At 37.5% G+C, this 26,425-nt stretch overlaps 1 protein-coding gene across 4 annotated transcripts in view; it reads right to left on the bottom strand.

The window, feature by feature from the left end:
* The window catches only part of LOC125244191 (palmitoyltransferase ZDHHC18-A), a 31,174-nt gene extending 8,091 nt beyond the window's left edge, over window positions 1-23,083 (bottom strand). Inside the window, exons 1-10 of one of the 4 annotated variants that reach the window (XM_048154228.1) lie at window positions 22,231-23,077; window positions 21,844-22,004; window positions 21,597-21,746; window positions 20,366-20,503; window positions 19,682-19,733; window positions 18,867-18,969; window positions 18,635-18,744; window positions 18,238-18,340; window positions 17,399-17,469; window positions 16,485-16,622 (exon numbers count right to left, since the gene is read on the bottom strand). In XM_048154228.1, coding sequence (XP_048010185.1) covers window positions 17,428-17,469; window positions 18,238-18,340; window positions 18,635-18,744; window positions 18,867-18,969; window positions 19,682-19,733; window positions 20,366-20,503; window positions 21,597-21,746; window positions 21,844-22,004; window positions 22,231-22,472 — 1,101 coding nt within the window. In that variant the 5' untranslated portion in view covers window positions 22,473-23,077 and the 3' untranslated portion in view covers window positions 16,485-16,622; window positions 17,399-17,427. Of the gene's footprint in view, window positions 1-1,704; window positions 2,205-14,451; window positions 16,623-17,398; window positions 17,470-18,237; window positions 18,341-18,634; window positions 18,745-18,866; window positions 18,970-19,681; window positions 19,734-20,365; window positions 20,504-21,596; window positions 21,747-21,843; window positions 22,005-22,230 lie in introns of those variants that run through there. The other 3 variants (XM_048154227.1, XM_048154226.1, XR_007179246.1) reach the window with 3 other exon arrangements.
* Between the last annotated feature and the right edge of the window lie 3,342 nt (window positions 23,084-26,425).

Raw genomic sequence — 26,425 nt, 5'->3', positions numbered from 1 at the left:
ATAACACTGCAAGCTAATCGTTGGCTGTTCATCAGTTCACACCTGATGAAGAAAAACTGGACTTCCTCATTCTTCAGGTCTGTCTGAGTTGACTGAATGTCAAAACAATATTTCATGACTTCAAAGCTGAAAAACAACCAGTCAGTGTGAGACAGGTGCTAAAGAGGTTTGAAAGGTTTTTTCCATCCCCCTTAGTCTTTAAATAGTCTATGATCTATGTAACTTGTAAATCACTGTCATTTTGATACTACATTGTCACTGATCTAATATTACAATATACTGGATCTAACCATACACTAAACCTAAAAAACATGTATGAGTATCATTGCATCAGATAACAAAATAAAAGTGGCATTTATGTTAAAGATAAATATAACAAACACACTTTTAAGCAAAAGGTTTTAAATGATAAAACAATACATATACTGTTCAAAGCGAAGACTAAATTGATTCAAACATTTATGGTCCTGGCTCCAGTCTTCAGTGTCACATGATGCTTCGGAAATCATTCTAATATGCTGTTTTGCTGCTCAAGAAACAGTTTTTATTAACAATGTTGAAAACAAATGTGCTGCTTAATATTTTTGTGGAAACTGTAATCATTTTTTTTCCAGAATTATTTGATTAATATAAAGTTCAAAAGAACCACAATTATTTTAAATGGAAATCTTGACTTTTGTAACAGTATAAATGTTTTTTACTGTCACTTTTGATCAATTTAATGCATCCTTGCTGAATAGAAGTATTCATTCATTAAAAAAAAAACAGTAATGTACTTTTTGTAGATGATTATTGGTGCAAACAATATTACCTCTTAAATATATAGGTACCTGAGACATTCTCTATGTTGATAGCACCGTTTGTCTTTTAGTTTTGGTGTTACTAGGCCATTCTTTTAACTATTGTATGGCTGGCTCCTGTTAATGTTTGATAAGATCCACAGGTTTTTATCTAGAAGTCCCATGAGACTGTTCAACTTCTGGAATCATGTTATGTAACCTTATCTGTGATGTAAAAACAGATTCTCGCTGACTGAGGGACTTTTACAGAACATAACAATGTAGTTTAAGTCAAAGTGAACATAATTTTTACACATTTGCTGCAGTAGCTTATTACGATCACTTTGAATATGTATCTTATCTCAGGTTAAGAGGTGCTTTCATTTCCATATTGTTACATTTCCAGATGTCAGCTCATTGTTGCATTAGTACAGTACACACAGGCTTCTTGTCTACCTGGTCATGGTGTACAAAAGCTAATTCTCCATGAAACCACAGACAAAGGAACAGCCCAACCCATGATAATCTCCCTTCAGGCCCTGTAACACTTAAAGTGGCCACTCTATGTGATTGATTAAAAGCTTATTTTTCTTATGTTTGCTTTACATTTGCGTCATAGGCAAGGTGTGCCACCTGCATATTTTCTTCAATTAAGTAATCTTGTGTATTTATTTATTTATATAACTAAGAATTATTTTCCTCAATTAACTGACTGCTTAGCACTGGTTTTATGTCAGATTATGACTTGTAGTTCAGCCCTATATCATATTCAGTTTGATGGGGGGGTGAATGCCTTGTAACAGTTGCTCTTTTAAGCACAAGGGTCAGATTTACTGCAGGCCTCTTGTTGCGTAAGGACATGTGCATTTGTATGTCGCAGGAGAAATGAAAAGTGTGGGCGGAAAAAAATTACTGGTGTAGACAACAATCATTCTTGGAGGATTTATAAGCATTTTTTGTTTCTCACGGCAAACTATGTAAAAAGATTTTTTATGTAATACAGCTTAGGTATACAACTGGTTGTGTAACATTCATAAACAGTGAGAATGCAGATCTCAAGAGTGACATGAATTGATTTTGTACCACATATCACATTTTACAGTACACTTCCTAAGAGAGAAAGAAAAGTGGACATAAGAATACAGGGCCTCCCCTGAATGAAACATCCCAGATCAGGGAGAGAACCCCAGCCTTAAAAGGAACCATATCAGGAGTTACGCAACAAGCTCACATCTGTCCTCGTATATTTGAGCTGGTTCTCCGTTGCCAGCCTAAATCACTAGTGTAACAGAAGAAGCAATGATGCATACTAAAGGCCAGAATTGTCCCCTCACCACCAGAGGAATCCTCTAGCAGGCAAGAAACTCTGCCAACTGTCACTGCCAGGGCAGACGTCATGTAAGCTCCTATTTCAGCAATATTATCCTGTTAAAAAAACAGCAATATGTTCAAATCCGCTGCTTTTAGATAAACGGACAGACAGACAGACAGACAGACAGATAGATAGATAGATAGATAGATAGACAAAATGCTCATTGAAACAAAGTACCCTAGTGAAGGGTTTGATTGTGCTAAAATGGAACTATTGCAAGTATACTTCAGGTACACTTTAAATATCTTGCATTTAAAGACTGATATTATACAGTGATCATACTATCCTTACTAAAAGTGATATTAAAACACATTTTAGGCTTAATATTAAAAAATGTGCATTGTGCAATAAAGAAGTACTCCAAATAAAGTTTAATTCTAATATTTATACCAGTAGGTCTCAAGCGATATTTCAGTAAATGTCAATGGATTTGTAGTATAAAAAGTCTAAAAAAAAAAAAGTTTTTTTTTTTCTTTTTCACTAGGGTGTGTCTACCTTATTGTTGGCAAATCTAAATAGAAATAATGAGGGTGAGTTGTTTCCCTGCCAATGATGAAAAATGTGATCTAGTCCACTGTGAAGAGATCAGCGTGTGACTCAAATCAAGATTCACCGTGTGCCTTAAAATCTAAAGTCAGTGTGTGCCTCAAATCAGTTCCTCCAAGACTCTTCCTGAGGAGGGACTCCACAGGATTTAAAACTCTGTGTACTAAAGATGTGATCCTCAGCGGTGCAGCCGAGCATTCACTTATAAAGTCATCACCACGGCCTATTGCAGCTTTCATCAGGTACCTGTATTTCCCATTACAGGCCTGAATTTGTATGAAGATATGCGTGGGTGATGCTGTAGTGAATATTTTAAAGTTCTGTTAATATCATAAATCCAGCGACCCCTGCAGTGGGAAGCTGCCAGACTGGAATTCTGCCTCAAGGACATGAAATAATATTTCCACCTACTGTCAGTAACACTATCACTCTGGAAACAGTGTTAAAATAACAAATTAATTAATTGAAAACCAGTACAGCACCTTGGATAATTGAAGGTTTTTCAAATATTATACAAACGTGTATGTAGACATTCTGGTTGTACCAAACCTGGGCAAATCCTGTGAATGGACTGCGGTTAGTTCATCTGAGTCTAAGTGTAGAAAAGACAATAGGAAATCAATAGGAGAGTGAGGATGGGAAAATTAGATATTTAAATACAGTAATATTCTACTTCTTTTTTCTTAAATTGCTTAAGATGTTCATACTTATTCAGGGTTTCTTCTCAGATCCTAAACCAGAGGGCACATACATCTTTGTGCAGCTTCCACTCTCAGCGCCACTGCCAATGTCCATAATGACAACGCATTGTCTTCCAATATAAACAGTGAGACGCTATGATTATAGAACTAAGTTCCATCTTTAGTGCTCACAAGTAAAGAGCAGTGACAACAGATCCAAGAAAAACCATGATGATCTACAGTAGTTGCTTGGCCAACTGAAAGCTCAGTAAATCTTCATAAGGCATCTATTTGTGTAGCCCTGTGCTATCTATTCCTGAAATGTTCAACCACCATGGATTGAATAAATTAGATGATATATACCTTCATAATTTTATTCCTGAAATCATGAGCTTTCCACGACAACAAAATATACCCCCGGTTTTACAGACAAGGCTTAATCTAGTCCCTGACTAAATGCATGCTTGAGCTGTTTTAACAAAGCAGCTTGCACCGACGTATCTTGTCAGTGCTGTTGTTTTGTCTCAAGATGTACACCAGTATTGTTTTTTTCTAAGGAATTTTTATAAAAGCTATTTAAATATCCTTATTGAACTAAGGCCTAATCCTGGCTTAATAAAAGCCCTGCCTGTGAAACAAGGGCCATAGATGTCTAAATCAGCTTTTTGACTTTAGTAAATAGCTCTAAAAGTAAATATTGTTTACTTTTTATCTTTTTACTTTAATATCTTGTTTTAGGGATTTTTAGATATTTTTTACTGGAAAACAAAACAAAAAAGGTTCAGGTTTGGTGAACATATGGTAACCTCCCCAACCAACATCACGTAGCATCAAATTTAATCAGAAAGATATGATTAAGATATGAGTGACTCAGAATCTGTTTGCTATGCCATGAGGTCATTTTATGAGTCCTGGTAGACATGCACTCTATTTAGATTAATTTAGCATCTTTGCTGGCATATCAACCTCTGTTTTGAATGAATCAGATACTGTGTGCATACACAAATAGAGCTAAATACACTCACCAGGAGTGTAAGATCATGTGCGCGTGTGGTTGTACGTTTGACGGGATATTTGTTCACATATGGCACACATGGATTTAGCAACTGCATTACTGGAAGTTAGCCTGAATCTCCTGTTGCCTAGCTAAACACAAATAAGTTTATGGAAACACTTATCAGGCCTTTCTTTATTTTTATTGCACCTGCCATGACTTATGTAATGTGTAACCATAACCTATAATGTCTCTCTTCATGAAAACATACCTATTAGTCATTGTAAACATTTGTGCTTTTAAAAAGATTTTATCATACGTGTCCTAAAAGTAATAGGGAAATAACCAGATTTATGACCAAACAATTACCATAATCGCACGTTGGGGAATTCGCTCTCACGTATATAAGTGTTTGTGGATGCTGTGACCTTTTAACTATGATTTTATGGGGATTTTAAAGGGTTTTATGAAGATAAGCAAATTGTTTTGGACATCAAAAGGAGCTTGTTTAATGTGTCACTACACTTTCATATTTATGGGATCCAATCACGGAACTTTTTGTGTTCTCCATGAATGCACTGGAGAAAAATTCAGGAGGAGCTTATCATTTGCCGATCACGTCTTGCACCCAAAAAAGAAAATTCTGTCATTTACTCACTCTCATGATGTTCCAGTTCGGTATGACTTACTTTCTTCTGTGAATCACAAAGGGAGACAATTTTAATAATGAGCTGGGTGCCGTTTTTTTCTTCTTCTTTTTTTTTTTTCTCAGGGGGTGTCAAACTCCAAAAATGACAAAAATAAGTACCAAAGTAAAGTAGTAAGACTTAATAGCTTTGTGTGAGGAACAGACTATAAGTAAGTCAGATTGGGAACAAAAAGAAGGTAAGTAAAATATGAAAGAAAGTTCATTTTTATATTCAGAGACAAAAAAGTATTTACAGTTACTATGCAGAGAAATAAGTGCTAATGAGTTCAAATGAACATTTAACCAGCAATATTAAGCAATGAACCCATTAGAGATGGAGGGAAAGCATATCAGCAAGAGCCATGTGACTGCAAGACCCTGATAAGATCTGACCTGCTAACAAACCAAAGGTACGCAGTCACGATTCTGCTGAGAGCACTTTCCAGTCCTGTACAATGGATCATGAAATCCTTTGTCCTTAAAATAGTGTTCTATCTGTTTCACCAAAATCTTTATTGTACTCATTTCAATAAAATTCCTCAATATATCACAATCACACATGATCGATGACTTAAAAGGCCATTTAAAAAGATTCACAGTGACACCACACAAAAGCATTTCATAGAATACTCTTAAAAATGTAAGATTTTTTTTCTACCTTCGGGCTGAACGGTTTCTAAGAATATATATGCATCAGTTATATTTCCACTAGAGCTTGGTTCGGCATGGCACGATTACAAACCGTTCCCGGCGCGGTTGGCTAACCGTGCTAGCAGAATGCATGTAATGATGTTGCCATTCAGGATTGGTGACTTGTCTGTTGCCTGGCTACCAGTTTCTCTGTAGCTGGCCAAGAGCACTATTTTAGCAAAGTAAACACAAGTTAATAATAAAATTAAAATAAAATCTGAGCATCCTTCATAATACGGTCGCTATTTACATCTCATACCGTCTGTAAACTCTTGCGTTATAACAAGGCAATGACTGACGCATTTGTATTACATTCCAAAGAGTTTTGTTATCAGCCCCACTGAGGAAAATGAAACCATATCCAAACAGGATTGGAACAGGTTTTTATGCTTAAGGTTAAGAATAAGCTAGTGTGTTCCAAAACAATGACAAAATTCGCATTAAGGAGATATAAGCATTCAAAGCTTACAGTCTCTCACTTTCGCTAAAATGGATCACGGATTTTCATGACATCACCACGGACTTCAGCTTCTCATCAAATCTTCTGTCCAATCAAATGCTCTCTAGAATCTGAAGTCCCGCCCCTCCTACACTATAAACAGACGCTGAAGCTGTAACTGAAATAGGTAACTTGTTCATACATTTTCTAGTTTCTATATGGTGAATGGCACATAGTACACTATTATAAATTATAGGGAACGGGTCAGACAGTGTAAATATGCTTTCCATTGACGCGACTGAAGTCCATTTTCGTGTTAGTGTCACGTGAACCGCCATAGCGCGAGCACAGTCTGCTCCGATCCAGAGACACGAGAGCACAGAGCAGATCATACGCGCAAGTTGGCACAGGCCACAAAACGTTCAGACACATTTGAATTCTACAAACAATGCTATAATTTAAAGCAATATGGAGGACAAACGGTTAGAGGTTATGAGGAAAATTGAGTTTTACGAGCTCAACGGCTCTTGCCGAGCTGTGTATAAGCAAAACGCCCTGTCTTCCTGTTTCATTGGAAATTACGTCAACACAATGAGTAAAGCTGCATGAGTAAAGCTGCAGGTTCTATAAGGAAACAAAAATGGTTCTGCTATGGCATCAGTGCAAAAAAACTTCTGGAACATTTATTTTTAAGAGTGTATGTGGTCACTTTAGTCTAAACCTAAATTTACAGAAAAGAGCATCATGAACATTCTTCAAAATTTCTTGTTTTGTGTTCCACTGAAGAAAGAAAATAACAGGTTTGACATGAGGTAAATGTCAATTTTGCAACTGTTTTTAAATGAACAAATGAGAATGTTAAAGAGAGCTAAAGAATTGAGGTTACACTTTATTTTAGGGTGTACTTGTGACAGTATAATTATACATTTAAGTACTGATTAATATTAATTAACAACATGTACTTACTATTAGATTAGGTTTAGATTTTGGGTTAGGTGCATGTAATTATGCATAATTTGCTATTATTACTATTGCAAGACAATGTAATTAAAGTGTTACCATAAAAAAAATTCTGAGGACAGACTTCCACTGCATTGCAAGCACTGCATGTTCAAATCAGGTGAGGACAGCTGAGTCAAAAGCTCAATGTAATTATTTGACTTAAAACAAGGCTGGAACCTTCACCCTTGAACAGTGCATCACAGCGGCATGTGTGTTCATGGTGTGTGGGTGGTCTATAGCGCTTCAAGGAGGAAAGGGTTCACACTTGACGCATAATTTGGGACATTTTTCAGTGATTCAAATGGTGAATTTATTTGTTAAAACAAGTTTTCAGTTAACGTCTAATATTATGCAAGAGACTGTTTCACTTTCAATCATCACTGCAACTTGAGAATGCAAATGAGGACTAATTGTGAGTAAATGCAACTCACTGTCTATTAGCGAGCTTTGTCTAATCCTTCACCTGTCAGGCTACTGATCCAATTACGAGTGACGGGTGATTTGGGCTTACCTTTGTCCCATATCTTGTCTCATTCATTAGCGTAGACAGCTGATTGAGCAGAGACTGAATGACTTCATGGAGGGGACAGAAAATGTGAAGTGAAAAAGAGTAACAAGACCGTATTTGCTTTCACTGTGGAGAAAATAGAACTAGGATCCGTTTCGGGGAATGATTTGATATGCAATGCAATGGCGGTAACTGTGAGGAAATACCATAAGCAGACATTCCCTTTTAATTTTCACCACGTGTTTGAAGTAGGTGCTCTCCAAGCACTTTTAACACATCATGAACACACAATGAAGTGATACTTTACCCTTCTGTGATTTATTGTATTTCCCTCTAGGCACTCTCACTCATGAAAACTAATTTAAAAATCTTCAGAAAAAAAGCATGCCTGAAAGCAATGAGATAATGTCTTGCTATAGTAAATGAGAGGGTTGTAATAGTTTTTGAGGTTCTGGCAAGCAAAATGCTTTCAAACAAACAGTGTTTTACTTCAAAAGTGATAAAAGCTTCCTGTTTAAAAAAAATGCATGAACATTCTTCAGAATTGTGATCCACAGAAGATATGATTACAGGTGAAAGGACATGGTGATAGAATTTTCAAATTTGGGTCAATTTTGCAATACACCCTGCCATTTTCGTAAGCTTATAATTTATGTAATGTCACGACTTCCTTCAGTAGTCTGGCTGCTGTTCAGTAATTTTTGCCACTTGTTTGCAGTTCAGCATGTTCTAACTTTTTGATGATCTTATTTTGTGTATTTATATATACACACATACACACACGTAAATATACTACAGTTCAAAAGTTCTGAAGTTTGTAACTTTTTTTAAATGAATTGACTTTTTTTATTTTGCAAGGACACATTGATCACGTTCAAAACTGCTTTTTCGAAGAACAACATCTTTGTTGATCCTGGAACAACATTCCAATCAACCAATCAGATTTAAGGGACAAGTTTACAGTTGATGCCAAGTTTAGTCTTACAGTCAGTGTTTTGGTACTTCTACATCAGTGTTATTCACCCATCATTTGCATCTGATTTTAGATTTGGGGTAGCTTATTAGTAGGGTTAGGTTTAGGGGTAAGGATATGGTTAGGACTAAATTTTCAGTCAGATATGTTGTTCCCCGATCAGCAAAATAAGCTGACCCATGAACACGTCTAACTCTGCAAAATCAGGGCATCCAGTAAAAACAGTAAAGATATTTCTATTGTTTTATAAGATTTCTATTTATTTTTTTTAAACTATTCTTTTGAACTTTCTATTCATCAAAGAATCCTTGGGGGGTGGGGGAGAGTACCACAGTTCCCACAAAAAAAAAAATCTGGAAGGAAACGCCAAGATGCCATAAATTCTAAAAATGTGTATAAGAAACATGCACTCAAACGAGGGCATTATAAGGCAGATACATATTTTTATCTGATAAGAAGCTATGATAAACTATGATGGAACCACAATTAATGAATAAACCACTTGATGCCCAACAAAAAACTCACGTGACTTTGCCTCAACGTTGGATGTGACTGGATAATTAGACTTACCAGCATCTCAAATTTTGGTTGGTCATTCTGAAATGCCTGAGGCCAAAGTCTGTCCTCAGAATGACTAGGTTTAAAGATGGGGTAAGTAGATTTTGAAAAACGCTGTTGGACATTATTGATACTTGAAATCAACCCAAACAAACCCACCCCTCTCTTCATTGCTCTGCCTCCAAAACTCACACTTCGATTCTAACCACCCTGCTCCGAGTCGGTCTCAAACCCCAGCCCGATCGCTGCTGGCAGGCAAGGCGAGTGCACTAACAATGATGCTAAACACCGCATTCTCTAGTGGTCGTCTGTGTGCAGTAGTTTAACTGCACAACTCTCACTAGCTGGCCACTGTTACACATGCAATGCAAGAGAGGATGTCTGTTTATCACATCTGATGCGCAACAAAATGCTTCATGAAAAATAAAGCGCAGTTGATGAACGAATAACAAGGAAGCACAAAAAATGTTTATATAAATGTTTGATAATAGTCCTGGTCAGAAGAAATCTACATGGCCAATATTCAGTAATAGTCAAAGCGCCACCTGTTGGCAGCAGGAATTGTGGGACGTCGAAATGACTTTGCCATATTTGTCCTGTATTTACATGTATGCCACCTACTGTTCACTGTAGTTAAGCAAACAATATGACTGGACTGCAAAAAGCTTGTGCACAAACACAAGACTTGAAATGAACCTTGAATCTTCAGACACATAAGCCATGTCTAAATCAATGCAGGCCTGCTTTCCTAGCTCAAAAAGAGAAGGGCATGAACTCAGGTCTTTGAAGAACTATACCTCCAACCCTCTGCATATAGGACAAGATGTCCATCTGAAGAGCATTATGGTTTTGCCTTATCAATCACTGGCCTTGACATCTGCAATAAAATATTTCCCTCTTCATCTGACCTGTGTCAGCAAACCCTTTGTAGTATTCAAAAGACTATGGAATACCATCACAAGATGAAGCATAAAAGTCTGGTATATGATTTCTTGGCTGTTGAATAACCAAGAATCACCATTACATGAAATCCAATGTATGAAAACAGAAGCAGCACTTGCAATGACAAACTTTCACAAATGAACAACTCATGCATGTTAAGTAATTAAATCTAAATCTAAATATAGGAATTCAGGAGCCTTACTGGTACAATTAAGTTAAACTGACATAAGAAACAAATAAATAACTAAAAATAAACAGGAACAACACAAAAATAAACAGGTGAAAAAACATGCACAGATTAATGCAAAAAAAGAGGATATTTGTCAGCTCACTTTGATATAGTACTTTTAATATTGGACACAGATGCTGAGAAACCTTGGCTTCATCTTCTTCTAGAGTAATAAATCTAAGACTGCAAACCTGCTTTTAGAGCTAAGGTAAAAAAAAAAAAAAGTATGAAAGGCATCATGTGTTGAGCTTTTGAAGTCAGAGTGGATTCAAAATGCTAAGAAAAAATGTGACTGATACAAACAATGACATGCTAATGAGATCCGTAATTAAAAACAACAACAAATAAAAATTTAACAAACTACCTGTACCTGCTTGTGCAAAACTCACTACCACAATGTTAGGGAGTTGTGGGTTGTGTTTAGAGCATTGCTATGTGAACGTTTAAAGGACCAAAGCTGAGTTCAGATTGACAGGGTCCCTATGAAGTGTTCATTGCTCCCTATTCCCCTATGCACAAGATATCATATACAGTGGGTACGGAAAGTATTCAGACCCCCTTAAATTTTTCACTCTTTGTTATATTGCAGCCATTTGCTAAAATAATTTTTTTCCTCATTAATGTACACACAGCACCCCATATTGACAGAAAAACACAGAATTGTTGACACTTTTGCAGATTTATTAAAAAAGAAAAACTGAAATATCACATGGTCCTAAGTATATAAGACTCTTTGCTGTGACATTTCTTCTGATCATCCTTGAGATGGTTCTACACCTTCATTTGAGTCCAGCTGTGTTTGATTATACTGATTGGACTTGATTAGGAAAGCCACACACCTGTCTATATAAGACCTTACAGCTCACAGTGCATGTCAGAGCAAATGAGAATCATGAGGTCAAAGGAACTGCCTGAAGAGCTCAGAGGCAGAATTGTGGCAAGGCACAGATCTGGCCAAGGTTACAAAAAAATTTCTGCTGCACTTAAGGTTCCTAAGAGCACAGTGGCCTCCATAATCCTTAAATGGAAGACGTTTGGGACGACCAGAGCCCTTCCTAGAGCTGGCCGTCCGGCCAAACTGAGCTATCGGGGGAGAAGAGCCTTGGTGAGAAAGGTAAAGAAGAACCTAAAGATCACTGTGGCTGAGCTGCAGGGACAGGACGACTGGTTGCAATCGAGGGAAAGATGAATGCGGCCAAGTACAGGGATATCCTGGATGAAAACCTTCTCCAGAGTGCTCAGGACCTCAGACTGGGCCGAAGGTTTACCTTCCAACAAGACAATGACCCTAAGCACACAGTTAAAATAACGAAGGAGTGGCTTCACAACAACTCTGTGACTGTTCTTGAATGGCCCAGCCAGAGCCCTGACTTAAACCCAATTGAGCATCTCTGGAGAGACCTTAAAATGGCTGTCCACCAACGTTTACCATCCAACCTGACAGAACTGGAGAGGATCTGCAAGGAGGAATGGCAGAGGATCCCCAAATCCAGTTGTGAAAAACTTGAACTTGAAAACTTGCATCTTTCCCAAAAAGACTGATGGCTGTATTAGATCAAAAGGGTGCTTCTACTAAATACTGAGCAAAGGGTCTGAATATTTAGGACCATGTGATATTTCAGTTTTTCTTTTTTAATAAATCTGCAAAAATGTCAACAATTCTGTGTTTTTCTGTCAATATGGGGTGCTGTGTGTACATTAATGAGGAAAAAAAATGATCTTAAATGACTTTAGCAAATGGCTGCAATATAACAAAGAGTGAAAAATTTAAGGGGGTCTGAATACTTTCCGTACCCACTGTACCTGAAGTTCACTTGTCAAAATGCGTTCATTCCTGGAACATCATCCTACACAGACGAAGAAACAGTAGTTCATATGGAGGTATAATGGCATAATATACTTATGTAAATAAATGTAATATAAATGATCATACTTACATTTAATATAGGGTGAATTCAGGGTGATTGGGACACTTTTTGCCATTGAGATGAATTAGAAAAAGTGTCCCAATCAACCTGAATTCACCCTACATGTGTACATAACACACACACATTATTGTTACACTTATATTATTCATTTAATTATTATAAATTGTCATATTTGAAAGCATTAAATTGAGTGATGAATGTCTGTTGCAGTGATTAATATGAAAATGAATGTCATTTGGTTATATTATGTATATTTTATCTTATTTAACCATAATCATGATAGTTGCACTGTAACGGTCACATCTTGTGCATTTATACTTGTACAGACCTGTAAAAAACACCTGGAACTAATTAAGCTCAATAAAAAGTTGCGCCTCAACTCATTTTCAATGCGTTTATTTTAGGGGCCGTTCGTTTACAAGGGGTTTGGGGGCCTGAAAACGCAAACTTTTGGGTTCAAAGTGCAAGTTTTTGAAAACGATACCATTATTGTCTCCGTGTAAACTACAAAAACACGAATTTGTGAAAACAGTGACATCATGCGCATGCTTATTACGTGTTCAGTCTATGAGCAAGCAGTTTTTCTTTACAAAGTGACCACCAACTACTGGCCTGGCATGCATAATACAGCGTCGTTTTCGTGGATCCGTGTGAACGGGGATCTTGTTGTCATCTGTTGTCATCAATGTTGTCATCTGTACAAAGAAAAAACTTTTCCTTTTTTGTAATAAGCAGTCCAATTTGAGATACATGTCTGTAACACAAATGGTGTGCACTTTTTCAAATCCTTGACCCTGAGTGTAAGCAATTAAAAAAGCCTTAGCAAGCACCAATAATGTGTTATCAACAGTCGTAACCATTTCCTGTTTGTCTAGTATCTACAAAGAAGATAAACACCTGTAATTTCCACAATATCCAAAAAGTGGCTGAGGAATAATGTTTTATATCTGCGATGCAAAAGAAGGTACAAATTACTACATGCTGACAGTGTTCATTTTTGCTTAATTGAGATCAGTGTAGGTGGAAAAATAGCAACTTGTGATACCCTCTAGCCAATGTGAAGTGGTCCAGACAAAAGTCTTTGTGGAGAGAGCGGCAAAGCCACTGTCTACAATGTGATCCATAACCATTACATGCTTTTGATTTTATCGTGCAGTTAGATAAGAGGATGTGGTCTAACCCGAACACCCTTATTTCATGGCTTTGCAGTGACATACACTTTTCCTTCACTATAACCACATTTGATGATGTTTTCAAAACTGTCAGTCAAAATGAGCGGATGTTTTCTCCATTTCAATAAAATTATTCAAATAAAATCTAAATGACTTGGACTGTTATACTCAAGTTGTCTACAATTAAAATTCTGTCTTAGAAAAACAAGTTCACTGAGTACAAAGGAAGAGCATCTTAAAAATACCAACCACAGTCGCTCCAAATGACATGTAACAACAAAGCAAACCTCAAATCAACTTCTCTGATAATTTTACCACTTCAGCTCCAGAGGTTCCTTTGTCAGCAAATCAATTTTGAACGAAGTCCCTGAACGACGGGTTGTTATATTTTTATGACAGAATCTAAAAAGCAAGGGTTACATGAGGGTAATTGAGGTTAGTTCTGGGCTAAAAACACTACGAAGGCAGGTACGAAGCTCCTTGTACTGCAAAGAAGAAGAAAAAGCACTGGTTCAAACTCAGCTGACGATATTGTTCTTCTCTACTGTTCCCACATCTTTTGTAAGTCTAGACTGCCCTATACTAAGAGAGAGAGGACACATCAACCCCACAATTATGCATTTTAGCATTTCCCATATCCAATTTTGTTACATCAAACCAGAATAAATGTCAGCTTGATGGCACTGTGGTGAAGCCAAATATCACATTCAAAATAGCTCAAGTACTGTGTATGCAAATGCTTGAATCAATCAAACAGGCAATCAATCAACAATGCCTCCAGGAGAAACAAACTCCTTATCTGATGCATGCAAACAAGAAGTGGAAAACTGTGCCATCTACTGTTTAAATGAATGTGCCCTGTCTGGCATGCAGCAGATCATAGAAGGTATAACAAAAGATGTTATGAGGTTGTGTCTCTCAAAATCAGATGAAAGTATTCATGCAACTAAATCACATTTGGAAAGAACATCTGTTTATTACTTTAAGTCTTTAGGTGAAAAGGAATAATAACACAAAACACAAGAAAAGTTACACATTCTTTTACTTTCCCTCCAACACAGCTGGCAGTGATAAATAGAAGATAATTAGGTCTAGTTCTTAGATGTGCAAGACAGTTCTCCAACTTATACTGTCAACTTTATTAATGTGCCAGACTCTTTACTAAAAAACTGTCTTAATGATGATGCAATTTGTCACTAATCCATCAATCTCAAGGCAAAATGTTTCAGTTACAACAGTTCTTCTTTCACGCTTAGTAACAACACTTTAATAATAATAACAATCAGAAAACAATCTTTGACCCACCAATGGGAAGTCAGAAATACTACAGTGTTTTTCCTAGATTAAAAATGCTTTTCGGTGGTAGCTTACATACACAAGCAAATTTGATTGATTACACTAAATGAAAATAGTTAATTATAATAATTACATATATATATAATAAGTATAATTGTAATCATATTTATATAGGGTACATGAGATATCGATCATCTAAGCATGTGGAACTTTATGAATTTGACAATTTTCGGTAACACTCTGCAACAAGGTTCAATTTGTTAAACTTCAAATTTAAAACTTCACGCAGCATGTATTAATCTAAGTTATAGTTAATTAATGTTTGTTCATAATACATTAATGTTAGTTTATACAACTCGATAGGTTAAATTATTATTATATGTAGAATTAAACAATAACTTATAAAAATATTTTTGTTTGTTCATGATGGAGTAACAAATTAATGCATTAGTTAAAACTTTACAACAGAGTGATACCAATTGTTCTACCTCAAAATGCTGTGGGAATTCAAACTAAAGTTGAACTTTCAGAATTGTACGAAGAAAAATAGAAGTAGTTAACTTCCACATTTCCATTCCCAAGATTATTGATTATGAATTTAGGGCTAACTAGTTGTTTAAGTTGATTGACTTCCTCAATGTGTCACACAGGCTTTATGGTCTGTGCTGTAGCACTTCCCATCTCAAAACGCAGAACTCAAGATAAAGAGACAATGATCTTAGTGGGAAAATACTGCATCAAAGACTACTACATTTGCTTTAGGAAACACAAATATCCACTTTTGCGGCCACCGAAAAATTTTCAAAGTAGGAAAAACCCTGCATTAAAAAGGACACAAAATAAACAGAAATATGAAAGCTGTTAATTCACTGTCAGTCACAACATTATACAGGAGATAATAAGCTCTGGACCAACAGTAACAGTCTATCATGTACATAGAAACTCTCTATTTAACACTCAAATCCTGAGCTCTCCGATACTGTTGGATGTGAATATCTTTGAACCAATGACTTTATTGTAGAAGGTCTTTAACACCACACAAAATGAACAGAAGTGACTCTGAAGTAAGGCTTTTTTAGACCCAAGTGACCTTTCAAAGCAAGTAATTATTGCATTAGGTCTAAGTGAATGGCAACAGGCTGAAAGAATGGCTTGAGGTTCCGTAAAACACTGATCATCTGCTGATATTTTTGTGCAAAAGGACTGAAAACCAAAAGCATCTTCTCATGACGTTTTGCGTTTCTCTTCACCAAGTGTATGTTGATGATAACGGAACAAAAAAAAATCTTGAAATCCCTCTGTTATTTAAAAAAAAAAAAAAATAAATGCAGGCTTATTTTCATTCGTTGAAAGATGGGATGTTACCTGAGAGGATCCTGAGTATAGTACGTCACAGTTTCTTAAAAAGTGTGATGCTGTTCTCAAAAAGTGGTAACAGAGAGGAGAATATTTGCACAAGGCTGCTGGTGGCAGAGTTCCAGCGCTCAGTTCAGTGGGATAAAGCCCATGTCGGGAGCGTCACTAAAAATGAGCGGACTGTGGCTGAGGGAGTATGGGGGGCTAGGTAGACGCAACATAGGTTTATGGATGTGAAGAGCAGCCCGTTTGTTCCCTCTCTGGGGGCAAGGCATGTCTGTGGGGCGTCGGGCCTGGCGGTCTGAGCAGCCGGTAGAAGGCTTGCTGGGAGGAGAGACAGCGATAGAGACGGTACTTAGTAAACTCTCTTGGGTAACCGGTGCGGTTTTGGGTGTGCCCGGTGTGCAGGTGCTCTGGATCACTGTGGAGTGTGCCATTGATTCTATAAGCTCCTTTGTGCCCTGTGTGCACTGCAAAAGAATGGCAACAAAAAGGGTAAGAGACTAAAAATATTAACAAAGAAGATCAGTCATTAAAAATGCTTATGGGGTATCCAAGTGTCAACTGATGTTAAGACAGCAGAGCAAGTATGAGTATGAGAAGCGAGCCAAATCAGAATAAAGATGAAAGTAGGTTAGTACCGCCAAGGAAATAATGAGATGAAAACATGGAAACAAGCATTTCGTTTTACGGTTTCCGATGAGCTCAGGGTGAAGTGGTGCAGCTGATTTTATAAGGGGTTCTCCAGGGGTCACAAAAGGATCAAAAAACCTCTTAAATTCAGGATAAACATCCATCATGAGAGAAGGTGGAAAAGAACACGTGTGCATGATAACTAGCGTGACCTCAGTCAACAGAATCCCGAGAGATGATGAAAATGAGATAAGCACAGATGAATCGTGATGATGATGGTACATTAATTAGGAAACAATGACACAATGGAGGAAAAACAAAACAACTGCAGACCTCTGGCGAGCACTAATATATGAACATGTGACCATTATAAAATAGAGTAAAAACAGATGTCAGCTAAAACACTCAGCTCATCCAGGAGCAAAGGAGGAACAGAGAATAGACGATCCCAATGATTTCCGCTCTCATGAAAGATATGTCTTATGATAGTGGTTTCAATGCATAGAAATGGAAGCCAAGCAGACAGTTCAAATGAAAGGCTGAGTAAAGGCCATGAGAGTCATGAGAAGGTGGTCATGAAGTACATGCAAGCAGCCCTATAACACACCCTTACCATTGAATGTCACAGAGCTGCAGGAGCCTTCAGGCAGTGCAGGAGAGGGCAAACTCCTGACAGTTCTCCTCCTGTGTGAGGTTTATAACTTCAAACATCAAGGCTTGATGCAGGTCAGTATCAAAACAGCACAATCTACTAATACGATTTGGATTTGCACTAGTGAACTTCAATATTTTCCAAGCTAAAGGCATTAAAAACAGACATTTTTACAATTCTATCCCCCTCTCCATGATTTTACACCACTCTAGCTTTGTAATTTTTCTATGTGCATATCTTCACACATCAAACAGAAAAGGTGCAAGCTTCGTTAACTGTATTTCTTTCCCAGCAAGACATCATTAGCCAGGGTTTACATTAAATGATTGTGATTATAATTAAACCTGGACAACCTCATGTACATTTTCTCACGCTTTCCTATGTCAAAACGTAGGTTTCAGATCTGTTAAAATTGTGGTTTCTGTTCATATTTACACTATTGTTCAAAAGTTTGGGCACATTAAGACTTCATGTTTTTGAAAGAAGTCTCTTATGCTCACCATGGATGCATTTATTTGAAATTGATTTTTTTCTAACAATCTAAAAGTCCTTCAGTCACTTTTGATCAACCATATCATGCTGAATAAAAACCTTTGAACTTTTGAAATGCCATGAAATGCTTTTTGGTGGATGGTGGATGCAGTAATATGAGGATTTGAAACCACGGCTACCAGAGCTGTACGGTGTGACATATATGTCACACATGCTAAGAAAAAAAATCAGTCTGTGCGATGAATAAATTTACCACAGTAGCATGCGTGCGGTACAGTTTTGCGTGTGTGAGACAGAGGCACTCGTACCATGTTTGTGTCATTCTTGGCCATGAAAGGAGGGAGCTCAGCATCAGAGGTCACCGTTTGAGGTGCGTCATCTGCAGGTAAAAAGCCTCTTCTATCAATCAAGCTGTAAAAGATGAAAAGGATGAGTGCGTGACCTATTGTGACTTGACTTTCAAAACATAGCATGTACTGAACTCAGAAAGAAGTCAAAGAATTGTACAATTGTCATAGCAGGCTGAGAAACTGTGTAACAATATGTACTGAAGGCTAGCCTGAAGCTAAATGACAAACAAAGTTGACATCCTTCACTTACTCATTAAAAAACTCTGATATTTGCATATTTCATAATTTAGTCTGATGAATACTAAAATAAACATCTGTTTCTGCTATGACGTTGGCATATGCATACAGTACCGACCTGGGTGGCATCGGCCCACACAGCACCACACAACAGTTTGTGAAGATGTTGTTATAGGTGTAGGGATTCCCTGATTCTTCACCTCTTTTACTGGACCAAGAGCCTTTGATCTGCGATGTATAAAACATTGCAATTAAATGATAAGTATTGACTACATTATTAATTAATTAATTAATTATATAGCTTTTTGCTATATTATTGATTAAATTCATGCATTCATGGTGATATTTACATCTTCGTTGGTTGTGAGGTTGGAGGCCACAAGATAAGTATGGAAACCTGACAGACCCAGAATGGACCAGATGGAGAAGAAGCAAATGACCAGCTCGACAACAGTGCAAAAAGAGTTAAGGGTGCAAATCTGCTATAAATGGTTGTCAATGTCCAAATATTGCCCTGTTCACACCAGAAACGGTAACTATAAAGATAACTATAATGATAAATATATGTTCTGTGATTCCAATGATGTTGTTTAACTGTGCCATTACCAGTACATTTGTGATGTTGACTTTTATATTTAGAATGATTTTTAACTATCTTTATCGTTATCATTATAGTCATCGTCCTTGGTGTAAACGGGCCTTAACAGTACAAAATATACAAAAGCAATAACAGTACAATGATTTGTTAAGAACAGTTATGCAAAATCAATCCCATGTGCTTGCCTTGAACAGTCATTCTGCCCTATCACTGAACCACAAGTATCCTTCTGAGGTCAGCCACCCAGGTTGATTAACTCAGAGGTTGTGGTGGAAAACCGTGACCTCAAGCCACAAACTTAAAAGGGGGCTGGACACCAGCGGAATCTGTATCTAGCAGCAACTGTTGCAATCCTGACAGGAAAGCAGGGTGTGGTGGAATCCTTGAGCCGATTAGGGATGAATGGGATTAGGAAAAAGGCGGAACCAACAGCAGTGGGTCTGTAAACACATAGTGAACTCTGTCAGCCTTGCTATTGTGTGCTTCTGAGCATAGGGCGGTGCAGACAACAAGCATGCAGCGATGGAGGCAGGAGTGTGAACACTCAACACAGTAAAAAAAGGATATCTGGCTGGGCTGTCCTGTATTGCCTGGATGATACCTTTATCACCTTGTGATCCTGTTGATGAGAGTAACTGATCAGAGAACAAAACTGCTTCAAAACTGACTAACAATAAATCAGTTAAAATACAACAGTCTCACACGTATCTACAGTACTGTTCAAAAGTTTGCATTTAATTGATCAAAAAACTGTAATAATGTGAAAGATTTTTTTAATTTAAAATAACCGTTTTCTATTTTAATATATTTCAACGTGTCATTTAATCCTGTGATGGCAAAGCTGAATTTTCAGCATAATTACTCCAGTCTTCAGTGTCACATGATCCCTCAGAAATCATTCTAATATGTTGATTGGATGCTCAAGAAACATTTCTCATTATTTATCACGGTTGAATTGCTGTTAAAAAGCTGTGCTACTTAACATTCTTGTGGAAACCGTGATGCATTCCTTTCTAAAATTCTTAAATGAATAGAAAGTTCAAAAGAACAGCTTTATTAAGAGATGTATTATAACTTCATGAGTGACTTTCCTGTCACTTTCATCAACTTAATATTCCTTGCGGAATAAAAGTATTACTTTCTTCAATTTTTTTTTTTTTTTACTGAATCCAAACTTTTGAACAGTATTGTAAATTATTTGAACAAACTTGAATCAAGTTTTTGTATAAAAGTGACTGTGGTGAAACTTACGTAAAGTGAGGTGTGTAATCACACAACCAAAGATAAAGGAGGTCAGAAAGGATAGCGACACTATGAAGGCATAAAAAAAGCGATAGTTGCGCTTTCCAACACAGTTCCCCACCCAAGGACAGTGATGGTCGAACCGCTCTACAAGAGGAACAGAGGCATTCTGAGAAACAACGCTTACAAGAAACCTGTGCATTCTTATGCAATGATTATAAGGAAGTGATTTGCGTTACGGGTTAAACTATTAACATTTTGTAGCTTTTAAAGAAATGGTTCAGCCAAAAATTCTGTCATTACTTACTCACCCCCACTTCCTTCCATTGAATTACAATTTGAGTTTTCAATGTTCAAAAAGCAAAAGTACAGTAAAGCTTAATAAAAATGGACCATATGACTTGTGTTATATTTCAAGACTTCTGAAGCCATTCAATGGCTGTGAATGAGAAACAGATGAAAATTAAAAATTAATAAATTTAACTGAAAATCTTGGTATCCACCCTAATTCTCCATGGCACATTCACACTACATAGCTAGATCATTCATAATTTATTTTTATTCCAATTTTCTGAATGAGCTGATTGATCCAGGTCTGAAGTATTAGTTCATGAACTGGATTGATCCAATTTGTTCAACTTACTGATCGCAGAAGTAAACAGTTCACTGAAGGGGAAGATAAGCAGTGAATAATTACTTAAATTTCAGTCTATACATAAAGTGTAAGGCTTCAGAAGACATGGAATATTGTACACAATTTGTATAAACTGCTTTTTTGGTTCTTGTTGAAGTTTTAAAGTGATAGCTCACCCAAAAACATAAATTCTGTCATTATCAACTCACCCTCATGTTGATCCAAACCTGTATGACTTTCTTTTTTTCAGAGACACACAAAATAAGATATTTTGAAGAATGTTGGTAACCAAACCATTTTGGTTACCATTGATTTCTATTGTATGGACAAAAAAAACAGAGACATTTCCTTAAAATATCTTCTTGTATGTTACCACAGAAGAGAAAGAAAGCCATACAGGTTTGAAACAACATGAGGGTGAGTAAATCATGACAGATTTTTCATTTTATAATTTCACGAAAAAACAGCAACCAAGTCGTCATGTTATCAGTTCATTTGGGTTTACAATAACATGTAGGTGAGTGAGAGATAACATTTTCATTTCACAATGAGCTATTTCTTTAAATGCAGAAATTTTGTGCGCTGAATATGTAAATCCTGCCTTACCGACACAGTTGTCACACAGGCCGCAGTGGGATGTCCGGGGCGGACGGAACATCTTGCACGTGAAACAATATTTAAGCTTGACCACCTGATCATTTATAAGGATCTCTTTAGTGCGGGGAGGTGGACGGTATGTTGACGATCCAGAATTATCTTTAAAGAAACCCACAATTTTAATATCAACATATACAACAAATAAGTTAGAAAGCAAAATAGAGACAAATAACAAACTACACATTCAAAGCCTTACCAATCTGTCTCTCTATGTCGGCAGCCTCATCCGGCGAAGCCCTGGGTAAGATCCCAGGGTCTGTAAAACTGGTTTGAAAGAGGGATACGATGACGAATACAAATAACACCCCACCAATTACTGGAATGAAGACAGTGAGGTGATGCACGAGAAAGGGGCAACTGTTATGAATCAAACACAAAGACAAGAACAAAGTTATCACCTGATACAAACATGCTTTAAAAAGCTTACTATCTGATGATCACCATGTGAATGCAACTCTTTCAGACTGGTATGATGTCAAGAAGAACTACATCAGGTGGTGGAGATGTCTCTATTGTCAAAAGCAGTAGTATTGTCTAGCAGTGTGAACACTGGTGTCTCTGTGAGTAAGTGCATACTACTCACTCAAATGTGAAGAATAAGCCACTGGTGATGAAAATAAGGCCGATGGTCAGCGGGAGCACGCCGCATTGACTGGCCAACATAATACGCCCATCGCAGTAGAAGCGATTTTTTCCAGGGAAAACCTCCCATTTTCTCCGCAGGCGATGGGAGCTTTTCCTTCCACAGGGCAGGGTGGAGGACGTCCGGGTGGTTGATGTTCTGAGCGTTCGAGGGTCTATTTGTTGATACTCACAGTTTTTCATTTTAAGAAATTGTGACTGACAGTATAGAGGTAGGACAGTATAGATGTAACCTTAAGAGCAGGTTTAATAAACCGGTTACAAACCGATCCCTAACAAAGAGGAAGCTAGATCGAAACTACTTATCAGCTGTAAAACTCCGACACATATCACTAAAGATACTGTCACAAATGTGCTGACCAATCACTTGGGTACAAATATGAATAGGTCAACGCATCTATTGAACTAAGCTAACTTGAAAGTCCACAAAGTATATATTACGTTGCTCAATGCATTCGTTTGCAACTAAACATCCCCTATAGGGATTACAACGACGAGTTATTATTATATAATCATGCCATGTTGTTGTTTTTTCCGATAAATATGTTAGTCTCTTTGCTAAGCTAATTGCGTTAGCTTGCTGACTAGCTGTCAACTATCTCAGCCGACGACATTATCCTCACGCGCTGTTCAACCGTCATCTGAGCGACACTCGGCTCCTCGCGCTGCCCAGTCGTCCGATCGCTGTCCAACCGTGATGAGTCTATTAGGTATTGAAAATGACATCAAACCATGTTGTTTATAATTCTCTAAGAGCTAATATAACCTATCGTTCAGCTACAGTTGAGATACAACAATATTTACCTCATAGGCCGTAAGGTGAAGCCGTTTTTCGTTTCATCTCGTTCCCATATATGGGGCACTAAATTATTTTCATTCCAATAAAAAGATCTATTGGTTTTGAGCGATAAAATAAAAGTTCTCCATGTATAATCCTGCAGTTTATGTTTTATTAGTGTTTAAAGTCGGCAATAGTTCCTTCCTCGCGTAATTGTATTTTCATCATGAGTGATTAGGCTTCGCGTCACGTGCGGGAAGCACGACCAATACAGTGGCCACTTTTTGGAACGGCGTTTAAACATGATTCCAAGATGTCTGCGCCCTTGTTGTCAATATCGAGTAGCGAAGAAGAGGAAATTACGCCGAGACCGTCTTCTAAACTCCGTAAAAAGGATTATAAACAATGCTATATGCATCTCGCGCCCATAAAGAAAGAAGAAACAAAGGATTTTACACGCACACGATGGGATACATACAGAAATAGCGTCAAACGGTGGCTTGGTTTGCACGGTGAGAATCAGAGAATAGCAGAAACATACAAACATTGTCTAGAAGTGGAGTTTGAAAATGTTCCCGAAGACGCTGGGTTTCACTCCACTTGCTACAGGCGTTTCATTGACAAAAAGCGCCTGGATGCGGCAGAGAAACGTGTCATACGGCATCCTGAAGTTCAAGATGCTCACAAAGACCAGTCTGTGTCATCGAGTAGTAGTACCTCAACAACTGAATGTCCTAAAAAGAAACTTAGGTCCAGGACGGGCCTGCCAGTAGCTTGTGCAGGTCCTGTGCTTCCTGCCTTGTGCATAATTTGTAAGAAAACAGACAAGTACATTACTGTGGCAGGCAAACGCCAGAAGGACCATCTTTCACAGGCAGAAACGTTGTCTGCAGGTGAGTAAACACACACACACACACACACACACACACACACACACACACACACACACACACACACACACACGTTTTAACTTTTAAGTTTTATGCTATGTGCTGGATACCATGGCTAAATTTAAATTACAATTACATGATTTATTTAATGTTTACAGATTTTCATTGTTTTGCATACAGCTACAGCCAGAACACTCAATATTGTTTAATGGTTAACAGTTTTTATATTATGGTTTTTATTTACAATATTGTTTCATAATATATAATATTATATACTATTTATTTACAGGCCAGTTGCTGAAAGCTGCTGAGATGAAGGAAGACACTAGCATTCTTGTGCATATTCAAGACAAAGACTGTGTGTCTCTGGAGGTGCGATACCACAAGACCTGTTACAGACAGTACACCAGGTTCTTGACAAAGTCTACTGCAACAGTTACTGGGACCTCAGAAGAACAGTGAGTTATTATATTACATTATCAAATGATAATTAAAAATTGTAGTACATTTCCAAGGTAAAACATTGTCTACATAGTCTGTATATTTGTCTCTAAACACAGTTTTGACTGCAAAACTCTTGGCACAGTAATTCAATATGATGAAATGTGTAGTGGTTTGTGAGGGGTGAATGAACAAGTAATGTTTTATTACCAATTATTATATTTGATATTTAAAATAGAAGCCATTGTGAAATAGTTATGGCACAAAATAATATGTCTTTTCTGTTTTTTCTGTTGTATTTTCAGAAATGAGCCAACCTTCGATGCTAGCTACAGGATCTTCTGTGAGAGGATCATTCGCCATAGAATAATTGTAAACCAAGAGGTGCTGACACTGATGCAGCTAAGAAGGATCTTTTTAAATCTTGTGAAAAAACATGAAGATCTTGATGCTTCAAACTACAGGTAATTTAAATACCACAAGTTTCTTTTAAATACGTAGCTTTGGAAATAATGTTTATGCAACATTTTTATATATCTTTATACCATTGTGATCATCTTTCACTGTATCTTTGTTTCAGGCAGGATAAATTGAAGAGGAGGTTGATCCGTGATTTCCCCCAGCTGGTATTTCACTCGCCCAACAAGCGCAACATCAGTGAGCTGGTATTTGTTGAGACACTGTCTGCAGATAAGCTGATCGACAGGCTCCCTCATCCATCAGGTACAGAAACAACAGAGTCAACTGAGGCAACTAGCCAAAGTGACTGTGAAAACACGCCAAGTACAACAGCTGATCCGCAAAGACAAACTTCAGTGGCCTCTGTCAATACTACAGAGAGCACAAGGACACTTTATAGTGCAGCATTGATATTAAAGAATCTTCTATGTGACGCTCCTGGTATGACATGTCCATGGCCACCCACGTCAGATGATTTAAATGTGAGTGAAGCAAAATCTGTTGTGCCACTTGAACTGTACAATTTGATTTCCTGGATTATTGGTGCAACTGAGGAACCAACACTGGCCCATTATGTTGATATTACAGATGATTTGAACCTAAAAGTGATATCTATTTGTCAAGACATTGTGTATCTCGCATCTAAGGGCCGGAGGCAGACACCCAAATCATTGTGTCTTGGTCTAACCATTCGCCATTTAACAGGTTCATCACAAATTGTGTCACTTCTAAATAGACTAGGACATTGTGCATCATGGGACACAGTTGTCAGTCTAGACAGTAGCCTTGCCCAACTTCAACTAGTAGAGGGCAGAGACAGAATACCAAAGGGGTTCTCAAAGAAGGTTCCTACAATACTTGTGTGGGACAATATTGACTTTGGGGAGGAGACATTATCAGGTCGTGGAACTACTCACCACACAAATGGGATTATGCTGCAAAGTTCTGTAGTTCAACATGTGTCAACAACAAACAGACAACCACTACAGAAGGGAGTTACCTCATTCAAAGCACCCCCTTGCATCCCTATCGAACAGTACCATCAGTCTAAAAGACAAGGACCACAGAACTTGTTTCATCATGAAAGTGTTCCATTACAGGTAGACACATACAAATTAAACACCATGTCTGCTGCACAAACTGAACTGGCATATGTTTTTTTAAAGTTCATAGATGCTGAAAGATGTACAATCCCAAACTGGACAGGTTTCCATACATTGCTTCAAGGTGATGGCACTCTGCAAAAGTCAGCACTGTATTATCTTCCAGTCATTGAGGCTTCACCAACAGAGATGTCAACAGTAAACACAATCCTGAAGCGAAGTGTCCAAATTGCTGATCAGCTAGAATTGGACCATATAGTGTTAGTTTTTGACCAAGCTATATATGCCAAAGCTCAGCAAATCCGCTGGAAAGACAACGACTTTACTAAGCGTATAGTGATTAGACTAGGTGAATTTCACACATGCATGTCCTACCTGAGCATTCTAGGAAAAAGGTTTGGAGATGCAGGACTGCAAGACATACTCATTGAGTCTGAAGTTGTTGCCCCAGGATCCATCAGTGGA

This window comes from Megalobrama amblycephala, linkage group LG13, assembly GCF_018812025.1.
Source record: "Megalobrama amblycephala isolate DHTTF-2021 linkage group LG13, ASM1881202v1, whole genome shotgun sequence".
Lineage (NCBI taxonomy): Eukaryota > Metazoa > Chordata > Actinopteri > Cypriniformes > Xenocyprididae > Megalobrama > Megalobrama amblycephala.
Note: the sequence above shows the minus strand (reverse complement) of the source record. Positions and strands in the feature narration are given on the sequence as shown.